The 16,133-nt window shown below is 41.7% G+C and overlaps 1 protein-coding gene across 1 annotated transcript in view; it reads right to left on the bottom strand.

Annotated features, from left to right (window-relative positions):
* csmd2 (CUB and Sushi multiple domains 2) overlaps positions 1 to 16,133 on the bottom strand; it is a 1,323,345-nt gene that overhangs the window by 867,180 nt on the left and 440,032 nt on the right. Inside the window, exon 5 of the mRNA XM_068006939.1 lies at positions 512 to 719. Within this exon, the coding sequence (XP_067863040.1) occupies positions 512 to 719 (208 nt within the window). The remainder of the gene's footprint in view (positions 1 to 511; positions 720 to 16,133) is intronic.

Below are 16,133 nucleotides of genomic sequence, written 5' to 3'. Positions count from 1 at the left end.
AGCAACCGTCAGAACCCAGTTGCTTTAAAACAAATTGATCACATTACACATATTAACTTGTGTGGATACCAGCTCCAGACTATTTAAAGCACTGCAACCCATTATCATAACAATTGTTTTGCAGAATCCAGGCACATTTTTGCATTTGGTCTTTGTTTTCATTCATTAAGAATGAGTGGACTGTGCAGGTGAGGAAACCCTCGGCAATGAAAAGCAGTCTGTGATGGTCATGGTGTAGAACAGCACCACAGATTTCAAAGGAAATTACAGGAACATAAACAGCAATTTACAAGGATTTATTTTTGAGGGAGGGAGAGGCAGTTTTGAGTGAGAATACTTCACGACAAATAACCATCATAAAAGGTGGCATCATCCAGACAAAAAAACACCTTTGAAGTGGTAGTAAGATCACATTCAGGGTTCGAAGTATCCTTCCCACATATGATCAATGTACAATACACAGCCCATGTCAGCACCAGTAACTTTATGAACAGTAAATTCATATACTTGCCATATTGATGAATCTTCTGTTCCGCTGACCTCCAAGAAGTCATATCCATCTTCCAACTGAAAGTCTGTGAAGACCAGTGCAATGGTATCACCAGGCTCAGCCAGAATAGTCCAAGTGCAGTCTGCATTATTATCGTAATCTGACGGAAAACCAGGGCTTGAGATAACGCCACTCTGCCCACGCAAGGTCCCTCCACAGCCATCGTCCGCTGAAAAAACAAATGTAGAAATACATTTTAAAAAGGAACTGGAAAGGACATATTTGAAGGGATGAAAAATCTTTGCCTTGAAAATGTGAGCAATTTTTAACCAGCTTGCTGTGGCTTTTAATATTATTTAAAATTACAATTCGCAGTACAAAGGCCCTCAATTAAGAAACAGAGCTTTTTTATCAACAGGGTATGGCTGAAAAACAATTAATTTGCCATTGTTACCCTCTATTGTGTCAGTCAGAAATATCAAGCAACAGGTGGGAAAGATTGAAATAGGCCCCTCAGTGAAACAAAACTCTTCTTGTATCACAGTAAACTTCTGTTGATTTATGTTTATTCTACGATAGCAAGACAAATATCCATGAAACAATTCAGCCGAATCCATCTCATTGATTAGTAGTTTAGTAACTAGCAGATTGATAGATCAGACTATTGAATAGTTAACAGTTAAGATATGCAGATGACAACTCCATGCTTAAAAGTTGATGACAGCACTTGAATCACACTGTCCCTGCAAAAAATGCTTCTTCAGCATCTTTTGTGTATGCACAAAAGGGTATGCACCTTATTAATATTTAAAGTAGATTATAATATCATGAAAGGTGCACAGGAAAAAGCACTCCATTCAATGAATTCCATCCACCACCTAAATTTTGAAAGGTCAGGAAAGCTGTAGAAACTGCATTTTGCCGATGGCAGGGAAAAAAATTAAATAAACACATCTTTGTGACAAAGAGCGCTAACTATTAAACCACGAGAACAAGACGTGATAAAATATTTAGAATATATTCACACTTAGAAAGTGCTTTACTTTGTTTGCTGTTTCAGGGGTATCATCCATTTGATTTTAAACCAGACAGTGTGGTTTCTGTCCAGGAATTTCACATATAGAAACCTGACAGGAAAAGTATTTTCTCTACACTTCGTCACTGCTTTTGTGCTGACAGATTGCTTGTCCAACATCAAGTCTTGAATGAACTGCAATTTCCTCCTGCTAAACATTGGTAAAACCAAAGCTGTTGCCTTCGGTCCCTGCCACAAACTCCTTATCCACAACTCCAACACTGTTTCCCTCTCCGGCCACTGTCCCAAGTTGAACCAGACTGTTCACAACCTCGGCATTCTATCTGACACCAAACTGAGCTTCCGACTCCAACTACTCTCTATCGCAAAGACTTTCACCCAAGATTGGACTGGCTGCCCTGAACGGACGCAAGATTCTTAGAGGTTCTCATCGAAAAAAGGGAGTGCTGATAACACAATGCTATGGAACCATTCATAATTCCCATATGGCCAGTGTGCCCCTGCTTACACGTAACATCATCTCTCTTCACCCTACCTCAGTTGTGAACCAAAACTCTGTCCATGTTTTTGTCACCTCCAGATTCATCCATTCCAATGCTGTCCTAGCTGGCTTCCCATCTTCTGCCTTCTGAAAATTTCATTCATCCAAGACTTTACCACCCATATCCTACTCACCTATTAGCCCTGTCCTTACTGACCGACATTGGCTCCCAGACCCCAACGCCTCCTAATTAAATTTTTCATCCTTGTGTTTAAATCCCTTCATAGCCTCATCCCTCCCGGCTACTTTGCTCTACCATTTGCAGCTGTGCCTTCAGCCAAGTAGGCCCCATGCTCTAGAATTTCCAACCTAACCCCCTTCATCTCCTTCTTTCCTTAAAAACTTCCTCTTTGACCAAGCTTTAGGTCATCCGTCCTGATCTCTGTTTGGCTCGGCATCTCCTGTAAAGCACACGGGGACAACATTCCTACATGAGAAGGCATGATATCGATGCAAGTTGTTGTTATTCTTTTAAGGTCAGTGTTTTCCACTTAATGTACTTCTCATTCATAAATGTAGGTATTAGTTATCTATGTGTCATGTGATGAATTTTCATGATTGGTAGTGCAAACTTCAAAACTCAATCTGTGGTCCTACTCTGCACCCAACCTCTATCCCATTCCTTATCCTCTCTTAGATTTGGGAAACCATAGCTATTTCCTTGATGAGTTCCAGACAATTGTTAAGAAAAAGGACCAGAAAAATAAATGAGCCTTTCACATCGTTGTTGGTAATTCCCCTTTCCATGGATCATGTGGTCCTGTGGACCCCAACTAAATGTTTCTGAAAGCACAAAAGCACTTGATGAGCCTTGCAAAAAAGTATACAAGTGATCAATGTAATAGTGCAGTCAGTAACATACATAGTGGTACAAATCTAATGGAACTCTTAGGTGCAAGATTCAAAAGCGAGGCAAGGGTAAGGCCCAAAATGCCAGTGTAACTGGAGTAGAGGAAACTTTGAGAACAACTCAGTTATCAGTCAAGACAAAAGAAGGTGAATGATATCCAGATGTAGTGGACTTGGAGGCCTAATTTGGGATCAGACCGGACAAGTATTTCATCCAAGCAATTAAAAGTGTTAACTATTTGCATTTGATTAAATCCTTGTTCACCCTGATACCCCATACGAGCCCAAAATGCGCAAGAGGGTCTCAGCCAACTGATGGGGCAAAAATTAAATGAAGTCCACAATTAGAAAAACACTTATCCAAGCACACTTTTTAAAAAGTGGACCTTAAAATATTTGTTGATTCAGGTATCGCTGTAGCCGTGAATTTTGTTTTTGTGACAAAGCATCATACTACAATTTAAGATGGTACAATCTTTTTTTCCTGATTCACTCCTTTCTCCTGAATTCTAATTCATGCGGTGTATGATTTGCACATACTGGCAGCAGTACAGTATATTACCTAAGTCCACATACGAGCCTGGATAGTGAGTATCAGAAGGTTTTCAATCATGGGGAAATCACAGCTAAGCTTGATCCCATCCTCACTCGAAGGCCACAAACGCATATTGAATAACAAGACATGCAGAATGGAAATGAGGTGCAGGAACATGGACTGCATTTCCCTTGCCCAGAAACACTAAGGCCAATTGTTGTAACCATTACTCATGTCAAGGCTCTGATGACCTAACTCGGCACAGGCCAAGGATGGAAGTTGAGACTTCCTGACCAATATGGCTCAGCACAACATTAGGTAGTGTATTTACCCACTGAGTTATTGAAGGATCCACAAAGACAGACCACTTAACAGTATACCATCCTTTTACTTTACTCCATGAGTGGTGAGTCGAGTGACCTTCTTCTGTTCTGTAATTTCTATGATTCTGTGATCATATCATTAAAATCTCTAAACTCGAACAACATTATATAAGCAATCTCAACAAACCACTTCCCACTACAGTCTCCTTTGTACTGCTTCACTAAAATATTTACAATCTCTTTTCTTTGAAGCTGAAAAGTAGAATTTGTTGATCCCAGCATATTGAAAGATAAGACTGAAATTGAGGGGAGGAACTGCTTCCCAGGAGGTTGTAAATGAAGCTCAGGGAATACGATTGTGTAGCATTCTGTGCATAAACATGAAGCTTTGTCAAAGGCTAATTATAAACGTAGCTTCTTGTCTCAGTGTTACGACCAAATAATTCTCCCGAGTGCACTTGGTGACCTCAACTGGCCTTATAAATACATAATTGTAAGAGTTAATGAGATAATTGGATCATTAATTTATTAACTGGAAAGAGCAGTTTAGATAAATGTTTTACAGGATGAAGAGGGTGACAAGACAACAAATCAAAACAGCTTGAGGGGAAAGAAATTAAGGGAAACAAAACTTATAATTATATTGTAACAATACCTTGGCAGAGGCACATTACTCTGCATTTTGACTGTCAAGTTTAATCGCTCATAGACTTGTTCATTTTGAATACTAGTGCACATTCCTAAAAATCCCATAGCTTGAAAGGGTTAAAAAAATTAGTCCCATTCACATTAATTATTTGAGATGTTATTTCTTGGAAGAAAGTAACAAGAGTCCAAATATGCAGACTTCTCTTGCCGGAAAAAAGTACCATTTGTACAAAGGGACACATCATTGGCCAACAAGTTGTCAATCAGCTAGGAAAAGAGGCCACATATGGAGAATATCGCAGAAAAAAATTTGAGGACAATAATCGACACTGTTGCATTTTCAGACAAAAGTCAGTATTTTAATCGCAGGATCAAGCTTTCCATAGAATTACATGGAATGTACAGCACAGAAACAGGCCATTCGGCCCAACAGGTCCATGCGGTGTTTATGCTCCACACGAGCCTCCTCCCTCCCTACTTTATCGAACCCTATCAGCAGATCGTTCTATTCCTTTCTCCCTCATGTATTTATCTCGCTTCCCCTTAAATGCATCTATGCGAGTCGTCTCAACTACTCTTTGTGGTAGCGAGTTCCATGTTCTAACCACTATCTCCTGAATTCTCTATTGGATTTATTAGTGACTACCTTATATTTAAGGGCCCTAGTTCTGGTCTCCCCGAGAGGTGGAAACAACTTTTCTATGTCTATCTGATCAAGCTTCTCAGTATTTTATAAGGAAAATCAACTTTTTTCACCAGGATTGCAGATCGTCATGGTTAACTTTTCGGAGGCAGAACTGGAGCCTATCAAAACCAAACAAATTGGTGAGAGAGGGAACTAAAGGCCATTAAAACGAATCAAATTGATTGCACGGGAGGATTGGAGGCTATCAGAACCAGATTGGTTGGAAGATGGGGCTGGCAGCTGTTAAAACCAATCAGAACCTGGGGTATTTTTATTTGTAGCTCATGGGTTTCCTCTCTGTACTGCATTTTGTAGCTTAAAAAAAGTTTTAAAAAATATATCAGAATGGTTTCTGTAACTGTAAGGAAATTACTTAAATCATGGAGTCAGTTTTATCTTGTGAATATAGCTTGCACTACCAGCAGAGATTATTGTAAATATGAGCTGTAAATGACTTCAGTTCACAAATATGAAGAATCTGGGATTTTGATTCTCAGTGAATGAAACTGGACATTGTTAAGTTGTATGGAAGCTCCTGAAACTATTTTCTTGTTCATATGTCAAATTTTTGATTGAAATGCACTATTACAGGAGACTTCAAACTGCCAGAAAATGCACCAAATCAAAAATATCAAAAAAAATATTCTGGGAGGGAGTGGCACATCCCCAAAACTTGTTAGAAAATAATTCTCTGCCTTTCAGCCCTCTCATGCCCCTTCATTAATTTCCAAATTCACCACTGCTGCAAATTGCACTTCACGTACTTTAGATTTCCCTTGCTATAAAAATTATGGATTTTTGGTTATACCTGCAGCTTAAATGATAATAATTCATATATCCTGCCGCTCTTCATCTTACTCCTTGATTTTAATGTGTCATAAGGCATAAATTCAGGGCTGTTGGTCAGTTTTGCTCGCCCAGCCTCTCTGCTGTGGGACAGGGGGACAAACATGGAGCGCAGAATGGAATGGGATGAAAAATAATGGGACAGCAAAACAAACCGGAGTAAAAAAAAAACTTATCTCAGAAAATAATCTAACTTGAGAATCATGTATTGGATTTTTTGGTAAATCTGTTTCACCAAGTAAAGCAAATTGCTCAGGCCCCTAAATCTTTCCTGTCATAAGATGACACAGTGGAATTACAGAAATGTGCACCTACCTCCCAGTCTGTTTTGAAATTACTTACTCAACCTGATTTTCTGATAAAAATCAATACACACTGAAGCAGTTCACTCTAGCCATATCTTGCGATATGGATTTGCCATTGTGACCTGCAAGTTTGCATCTGAATGGACTGACGGAGTTTCACATCAAGTCAATCCACACAGAACCTGTATACGTTCTTTCAAATTGGCATCTGTTCCATTAAATTTGATCAAAATAGGTTCACATTACAATTTATATTAACTGCTATCAGTCCTGAAACATGCAAAAATGATGGCATAGTCCTGGATAAATTCTTTGTGCTGAAGCAGGAGACCATCAATAATGGATTTAGACATTAGTTTTTTTAATGTGACTTCATAATTTTACATATTTCCATCTGTCATAGTTTAGAGCAGATTCACCGTTTCCCGCACTGTTTTAGCGATGTTTATGCATTGGAGCCGACGACAGTCCAGTTGGCCAGGTTGCACGTCTTCCCTGGCTGCAGGGTGATGGGAATACACATTCTGGGTCAGTTAATATGCTCGTGTTCACGCAATCCAGTTTGAGAAAGGCAGTTTCAGGAGGGCCCTGTACAGGTGGAATGAGGTGGAATCGGAGAGAGCATTTCTCTCTTAGTTACAACACTGGCATCGACCCAACAATGTGGAAAATTGCCCGGGTATGTCCTGTCCACAAATAGCAGGACAAATCCAATCCGGCCAATTACCACCCAATCAGCCTACTCTCAATCATCTGCAAGGTGATGGAAGGTGTCGTCGACAGTGCTATCAAGCGGCACTTACCAATAATCTGCTCACCGATGCTCAGTTTGGGTTCCGCCAGGACCACTCGGCTCCAGACCTCATTACAGCCTTGGTCCAAACATGGACAAAAGAGCTGAATTCCAGAGGTGAGGTGAGAGTGACTGCCCTTGACATCAAGGCAGCATTTGACCGAGTGTGGCACCAAGGAGCCCTAATAACATTGAAGTCAATGGGAATCAGCGGGAAAACTCTCCAGTGGCTGGAGTCATACCTAGCACAAAGGAAGATGGTAGTGGTTGTTGGAGGCCAATCATCTCAGCCTCAGGACATTGCTGCAGGAGTTCCTCAGGGCAGTGTCCCAGGCCCAACCATCTTCAGCTGCTTCATCAATGACCTTCCCTCCATCATAAGGTCAGAAATGAGGGTGTTTGCTGATGATTGCACAGTGTTCAGTTCCATTCGTAACCCCTCAGATATGAAGCAGTCCATGCCTGCATGCAGCAAGACCTGGACAACATCCAGGCTTGGGCTGATAAGTGGCAAGTAACATTAGCACCAGACAAGTGCCAGGCAATGACCATCTCCAACGAGAGAGTCTAACCACCTTCCCTCGACATTCAATGGCATTACCATCGCCAAATCCCCCACCATCAACATCCTGGGGGTCACCATTGACCAGAAACTTAACTGGACCAACCATATAAATACTGTGACTACAAGACCAGGTCAGAGACTGGGTATTCTACAGTTAGTGACTCACCTCCTGACTCCCCAAAGCCTTTCCACCATCTACAAGGCACATGTCAGGAGTGTGATGGAATACTCTCCACTTGCCTGGATGAGTGCAGCTCCAATGACACTCAACAGGCTCGACACCATCCAGGACAAAGCAGCCCGTTTCATTGGACCCCATCCACTACCCTAAACATTCACTCCCTTCACCACCGGCGCACAGTGGCTGGAGGGCATATCATCCACAGAATGCACTGCAGCAATTCGCCAAGGCTTTTTCGACAGCAAACTTGTGACCTCCACCACCTAGAAGGACAAGGGCAGATGGGAACACCATCACCTGCACGTTCCCCTCCAAATCACACACCACCCCGACTTGGAAATATATCGCTGTTCCTTCGTCGTCGCTGGGTCAAAATCCTGGAACTCCCTAACTAACAGCACTGTGGGCGAACCTTCACCACCTGGACTGCAGCAGTTCAAGAAGGCAGCTCACCACCACCTTCTCAAGGGTAATTAGGGATGGGCAACAAATGCTGGCCTTGCCAGTGACGCCCACATGCCATGAACGAATTTTAGAAAGTGTAATCGTGGCTGTGCACCCAAGAGTCTGGCAGTTGGAGGGAAGAGCCATTCTATCTCTGCTGGTTTAGTGGTAGGGTATGTCTAAGTGGAGGCTTGTTCATCTCAAACTTCAGTCTTATGGAATGTTTAATATTTATGGAATTAATATTTTGGAGAGTACAAGTAAAAAGTTGGTATCTGAATTTATCTAAGTGCATAGTTCTCCCTGAAACAATAACAATAAAATAAAACAAAACCTGCAAAATCGAAAAGCTGCTAAATAGCAGTATGCTTGTTTCCTTTTGAACTATAAATTATACAAACAGCCTACAAGAATGGATGGAAGCAATGCAACATGACTCAGGACTAAATTCATTCAGCATGACAACCACTTTGCATCAGAGCTCTTAAAGTCTAAGACTCGCTGCAATTCTTCATCCCTTCAATAAGTCAACAACTCCAAAAAAAACTTACTGCAAAAAGAAACTCATCACCCATCAAATATAATTCAATCTTGGGGTTCTGCTGACAATTCATAACTCACCCTAGAGAACCCCTCGATTGAATTACATGCCTAAGGCTTCATTACATTCATTCTCACAAGGTGACATTGCATAGCAAGAACACAGAAGACAGTTGCCCGATGACTTTTAAATTCTGATGTCACAATAAAGTCCACTACCCTCAAGAGATTTGGCAGAGGAGTGACATTTGCAAGACTGCTACTTACTAAGACATTCTCAGAACTGACAGTGAGTCTGAAATACTGGTAAGTGATCATTGCTGAAAGGCATAATAAAACTAATACTGCAATTTTCCAGCTACAAGTGCTACAATATTATTGTAAGGATTATAAAGTGATTTTAAATGCAGCTGTAATGATTATAACACAGGCTAGTCTCTGTGGCAACATTTTAACTCTATATTTATTCAAAGCTTTCCAAAAAAGGCATGCAAACTTAACTTTTTAAAAAACATCTCTCCTGCCTCACTATATGGTTCCCTGCACAGCACACCATTTTCTGGGGAAGAGCCTATTATTTGGTCACCTTGAGCTAGCTCAAGCTCACCTCTTGCCAATCCAGAGCTCCTCCTCTCAATCACAAGCACTCGATATTTGTATATCACATTTTTTGGACCAAAATATGAGAAGCAATTGAGTCCAGAGCATTCAAATGTTTCAAAACATTTGTTAATTGTTGGAGCACTGGTTTCTCAGTGAGTAGCCCTAGCGACTGAGTGATTGAGTATATATTATTCGCCACCAAGATTATAAAGAAAAAAATCTTATCAATGTAATTTAAACAAGTGAAAGTATACTCATTTTTACTAAAAAAAGAGAAATTAACTGTATGGGTTCGGACTGCCACTCCTGGAAGTTTACTTGTACATTGTCCTCCAAAGGTTATTTTACTGGTTTTCTTGTGTAACATGGAAGGTAACTCCAAATCTCCATTACGAATAGATATTTAGCCATAACATTTTTACCAGTTTCTGTGAAACTCATTATTCTCGGGCAGTATGTGGGAATGGATGTGACGGGATGATATTAGCTGCGAGGAATTCCCAACCAAATGTCTCCTCCATGAAACAAGGCTCTTTGTCAGTTTTATGGCAGCCATTTGATTTCTGAATCTTGGCAGATGGTTAAGGACCTCACATGTAAAAAGAACAAAAAAATTATTTAGCCTTTGATCCCGTATGTCACAGTGACTTTGTGCCTGGAAGACACTGAACTATGTTTAAAGTACAAGCAAGTTATACTTAATAAAAGGGAGAACTAAACAAATATTTACTGCAGTTTTTTGGCAACAATTCCCTCTTAGGTAACAGGAGTGATGCCACCCAAAAATGTCCTCAATCTTCAGGTTTATATGATGTGTAGAATATATTTCAACAGTACAGTTATCAAAAGCTGTCAATGTCTAAGAGGTGGAGATGCCGGTGATGGACTGGGGTTGACAATTGTAAACAATTTTACAACACCAAGTTATAGTCCAACAAATTTATTTTAAATTCCATAAGCTTTCGGAGGCTTCCTCCTTCGTCAGGTGAATGGTATGGAAAATTGATATTTTCCATACCGTTCAGCTGAGGAAGGAGGAAGCCTCCGAAAGCTTGTGGAATTTAAAATAAATTTGTTGGACTATAACTTGGTGTTGTAAAATTGTTTACAAATGTCTAAGAGGGATAAGCAAGCACGGAACAAGAAAAAGTCATTTACCCATCAAGTCCACTCCTTTGACAGACTATGTATAATCTTCTCAATCATGGACACTACCCATTACTTTATCTCCCAAGGGAAAATTCTGTGTTCACAATCAAAGGCAAATACCCTGCTTTTTTAAATGCCCTGCTCTGAGATTCATACTTTTTTCTCTTCTCTAAACCCTCTGCAATACACCAACATCCATTTGAAGTTGTGTCTAAAATTACATTCAATGATTTGTGGCCTCACCATTGGTCGACAGAAGGTTAGAATAGTTGCCTTCAATTTAGTGTCAAATGTCTTCAAGATGAATGTTGGTACAGTGGAATCCTATCCTACTGATTACAGTTTGTTGTGATCAGTTGCTTAAATCAATCACTATATTTGATTAGCTTAATTGATTCCAGCTTGACATTGACTGGAAAGTACCAGTGAATAATCATGTCCAATTCTTTCTTCTCAATCTTTGCTCAAGGACCCACAACAGTGAGCAGATCAGTCGACCACCTGGTGGCTCGGGTCCTGGATCTGGCAAAGGCTGACACCCACAGGTCCAACATGTGTAAGATCGCTGGATATGGTTTCTCTGACAGTTTGCCTATGTTTGCGGTGTTAGTTCAGGCCTGGGTGGCCCTGGAATATCAGCGTATATTGTCTAGTGGCTCATTGGATGCTTTTGGTGACTGGCAGGTATTGTGTGCTCAGTCTTGTTTCAATTTCCCCTGACCATACCATCTTAATTCATCCTGACCTTACCATCTTAATTCATTTTTCATTACTTTATGTTTGTTTTGTTTTAGCTATTATCAATTTGTGAGGGACAAACCCCTCCTGAACTGAGCCATTGATAAACAGACTTCATTTCTTCAGATTTATCCACAAGAGTCACATCAAGTCCAACAAATGACAAAACAGAATTTCCATTTGGAATATCTGCAAGACAGTTACATTCGGTTTACAAGTTGTTTAGGTTTAAAGTAAGCATTTGATTTGCTATTCAATCCAATGCCCCTGCCAGCTCCAAAAAGGACCATGTCACAAATTTCAAGTCTGTACTACCCATTATCTCGAGTTTGGTATCACCAGTCCCTCCAGCAGATCATAGCAGACACAGGGTTTGCTTACAGAGTATCTTTACTGCCCAATATTGACTGATACAATGCACCACGTGTATTTCACCTATCTTTTGGAAGAAGTCTGATAAGCAAGCCAATGAGATGAGGCCGTCTTCACTGTAGAGGATACAAAAAACATGCCAGAAATAATTGTGTATCAAGAGGTGAAAGGGAGGGAGGAACTTAAAACATTTACAATCACCAGGGAAAGGGTTCTGAAAAAAATATTAGAAGCTGACAAGCTCCCAGGTCCTGAAGGACTTCATTCTTGGGTCTTAAAAGAAGTGGCTGCACAGACAGTAGATGCATTGGTATTAATTTTCCAAAATTCCCTAGATTCTGGAAGGGTCCCATCAGATTGGAAAATAGCGAATGTAGCTCCTCAATTTAAGAAAGGAGGGAGACAGAAAGCAGGAAACTACAGGCCAGTTAGCTTAACATCTGTCATTGGGAAAATGCTAGAATCTATTATTAAGGAGTTAAAAGCAGGGCACTTAGAAATTTCTCAATGCAATCAGGCAGAGTCAACACGGCTTTGTGAAAGGGAAATTGTGTTTGACTAATTTATTAGAGTTCTTTGAGGAAGTAACAAGCAATGTGGATAAAGGGGATCCCTGTGGATGTGGCGAATGTGGATTTCCAGAAGGCTTTTGACAAGGTGCCACATCAAAGGCTACTACACAAAATAAGAGCTCATGGTGTAGGGGGTAACATATTAGCATGGATAAAGGATTGCTGAGCTAACAGGAAACAGAGAGTAGGCATAAATGGGTCATTTTCAGGTTGGCAAGATGTAACGAGTGGAGTGCCACAGGGATCAGTGCTTGGGCCTCAACTATTTACAATCTATATCAATGACTTGGATGAAGGGACCGAATGTATGGTTGCTAAATTTGCTGATGACACAAAGATAGGTAGGAAAGTAAGTTGTGAAGAGGACATGAGGAGTCTGCAAAGGGATATCGATAGGTTAAGTGAGTGGGCAAAAATTTGGCAGATGGAGTATAATGTGGGAAAAAGTGAACTTGTCCACTTTGGCAGGAGGAATAGAAAAGCAGTATAATATTTAAATGGAGAGAGATTGCAGAACTCTGAGGTACAGAGGGATCTGGGTGTCCTAGTACATGAATCACAAAAAGTTAGTATGCAGGTACAGCAAGTGATTAGGAAGGCAAATGGAATGTTGTCATTTATTGCAAGGGGAATGGAATATAAAAGTAGAGATGTTTTGCTGCAGTTGTACAGGGCATTGGTGAGACCACATCTAGAATAGTGAGTGCAGTTTTGGTCTCCTTATTTAAGAAAGGACATAATTGCTTTAGATGCAGTTCAGAGAAGGTTCACTCAACTGATTCCTGGGATGAGGGGGTTATCTTATGAGGAAAGGTTGGACAAGTTGGGCCTGTATACATTGGAGTTTAGAAGAATGAGAGGTGATCTTACTGAAACATATAAGATCCTGAGGGGACGAGAAGGGGTAGATACTGAGAGGATGTTTCCCCTTGAGGGAGACTAGAACTAAGGGCCACAATTTAAAAATAAGGGGTCTCCCATTTAAGACGGAGACGAGGAGAAATGTTTTCTCTCAGAGGGTCTTGAGTCTGTGGAACTCCCTTCCCCAGAGAGCGGTAGAGGCAGGGTCATTGAATATTTCTAAGGCTGAGTTAGATAGATTCCTGATTAACAAGGGAGTCAAAGGTTATAGTAGGTAGACGGGAAAGTAGGGCTGAGGTCACAATCAAATCAGCCATGATCTTATCAAATGGCAGAGCAGGCACGAGGGGCCAAATGGCCTACTCCTGCTCTTAATTCGTTTGTTTGTAAGCCAGTTGTAATCCAATAAACTGGTTCATTTTGCATGAAATACATGACTGAACAGAATAAAGTTTTTAGAGAAGCTCAGTCTATTTCTTACATTGGTCGTAATATCAAAATCAATAAATTAGCTAAACTTAGCCCTTGATATGGGCCTACCTCATATCAGAAGTCAGTACTCACTGACCTGACTGATGCTAACCTTGGAAATTAAAAAAAGTTCTCTGTCCCTCTGACTGTTTTGGACTCCAATTCATTGCACAATGGCTTTCTCTCCAATCAGAGAGGAAGCCAAAAACTTGGCCTTTGACCCTTTCCCCAGCTCTCTGGCAAGGACTGGCTTGTTGTACTGCTGATGTAAATTACCACCTCCCCCCAGCTCAGTGTGGGGTAATGGTAGCACATTGTCTAGCCAGCTAGAAGTCCTGCTGTGCTGAACAGAAGTAATTGTAACTGCCATCTGGAATATGCTCACACTCCATTGTCTCAAACTGATATGGAAAACGGTTTTATAGACGAACCTATCAACAAAATTCTGAGCCATTTGTTTCAATGACTCCAGGTTTTTTTTTGCTAGAAAGTCAGAAAAGCACAATGGACCTCTTGCAATTAACCCTTGGAAACATGAACCTGCTTTTATACCAAAAAAACTCATCCAATTGAACTAGGCAGAAAATCTTAAAATGTGATAATCTGTTTGTACAAAGTGCACTTGTGAAAGCCAGGAGAAGGGTTTGAATATGGTTGCTCTTCTCCAGCCTACTCTGTTCTTGTAGCTGAATTGCTGAATTGTTTCCTTGGTCTTAGCATGGGGACCAGGTTTTTTACCCCCTTGTATGAGATTTCAAAAAGGTATTCAAAATAAGCTTCAAGTTTCTGGTCTTTATGCAGTGACTAAGGTAGGGTGGAAAAAATACATTGTTTGCAGGCTGCAAAACTCAAGGGAAGGAGCCAGCCATGTTTTTTATTATTGGTTCATGGGATGTGGGCGTCGCTGGCGAGGCCAGTATTTATTGCCCATCCCTAATTGCCCTTGAGAAGGTGGTGGTGAGCCGCCTTCTTGAACCGCTGCAGTCCATGTGGGGAAGGTTCTCCCACAGTGCTGTTAGGGAGTTCCAGGATTTTGACACAGTGATGATGAACGAACGGTGATATATTTCCAAGTCAGGATGGTGTGTGACTTGGAGGGGAACGTGCAGGTGGTGTTGTTCCCATGTGCCTGCTGCCCTTGTCCTTCTAGGTGGTAGAGGTCGCGGGTATAGGAGGTGCTGTCGAAGAAGCCTTGGCGAATTGTTGCAGTGCATCCTGTGGATGGTACACACTGCAGCCACAGTGCGCCGGTGGTGAAGGGAGTGAATGTTTAGGGTGGTGGATGGGGTGCCATTCAAGCGGGCTGCTTTGTCCTGGATGGTGTCGAGCTTCTTGTGTGTTGTTGCAGCTGCACTCATCCAGGCAAGTGGAGAGTATCCCATCACATACCTGACTTGTGCCTTGTAGATGGTGGAAAGGATTTGGGGAGTCAGGAAGTGAGTTACTCGCCACAGAATACCCAGACTCTGACCTGCTCTTGTAGCCCCAGTATTTATATAGCTGGTCCAGTTATGGTTCTGGTCAATGGTGACCCCCAGGATGTTGATGGTGGGGGATTCGGTGATGGTAATGCTGTTGAATGTCAAGGGGAGGTGGTTAGACTCTCTCTTGTTGGAGATGGTCATTGCCTGGCATGAATGTTACTTGCCACTTATCAGCCCAAGCCTGGATGTTGTCCAGGTCTTGCTGCATGCGGGCTCGGACTGCTTCATTATCTGAGGGGTTGCGAATGGAACTGAAAGTGCAATCATCAGCAAACATCCCCATTTCTGACGTTATGATGGACGGAAGGTGATTGATGAAGCAGCTGAAGATAGTTGGGCTGAAGACACTGCCCTGAGGAACTCCTGCAGCAATGTCCTGGGGCTGAGATGATTGGCCTCCAACAACCACTGCCATCTTCCTTTGTGCCAGGTATGACTCCAGCCACTGGAGATTTTGCCCCCTGATTCCCAATGACTTCAATTTTAGTAGGGCTCCTTGGTGTCACACTCGATCAAATGCTGCCTTGATGTCAAGGGCAGTCACTCTCACCTCACCTCTGGAATTCAGCTTTTTTGTCCACGTTTGGACCAAGGCTGTAATGAGGTCTGGAGCCGAATGGTCCTGGCGGAACCCAAACTGAGCATCGGTGAGCAGGTTATTGGTGAGTAAGTGCCGCTTGATAGCATTTTCGACGACACCTTCCATCACTTTGCTGATGATTGAGAGTAGGCTGATAGGGTGGTAATTGGCCGGATTGGATTTGTCCTGCTTTTTGTGGACCGGACATACCTGGGCAATTTTCCACATTGTCGGCTTGATGCCAGTGTTGTAGCTGTACTGGAATAGTTTGGCTAGAGTTGCGGCTAGTTCTGGAGCACAAGTCTTCAGCACTACAGCCGGGAAGTTGTTGGGGCCCATAGCCTTTGCTGTATCCATTGCACTCAGCCGTTTCTTGATATCACGTGGAGTGAATCGAATTGGCTGAAGACTGGCTTCTGTGATGGTGGGGATATTGGGAAGAGGCTTAGATGGATCATCCACTCAGCACTTCTGGCTGAAGATGATTGCAAAAGCTTCAGCCTTGTCTTTTCACTCACATGC

This window comes from Heptranchias perlo, chromosome 26 (assembly GCF_035084215.1).
Source record: "Heptranchias perlo isolate sHepPer1 chromosome 26, sHepPer1.hap1, whole genome shotgun sequence".
In the NCBI taxonomy this organism is placed as follows: domain Eukaryota; kingdom Metazoa; phylum Chordata; class Chondrichthyes; order Hexanchiformes; family Hexanchidae; genus Heptranchias; species Heptranchias perlo.
The sequence above is the reverse complement of the archived record's forward strand: the minus strand, read 5'-3'. Positions and strand labels throughout refer to the sequence as shown.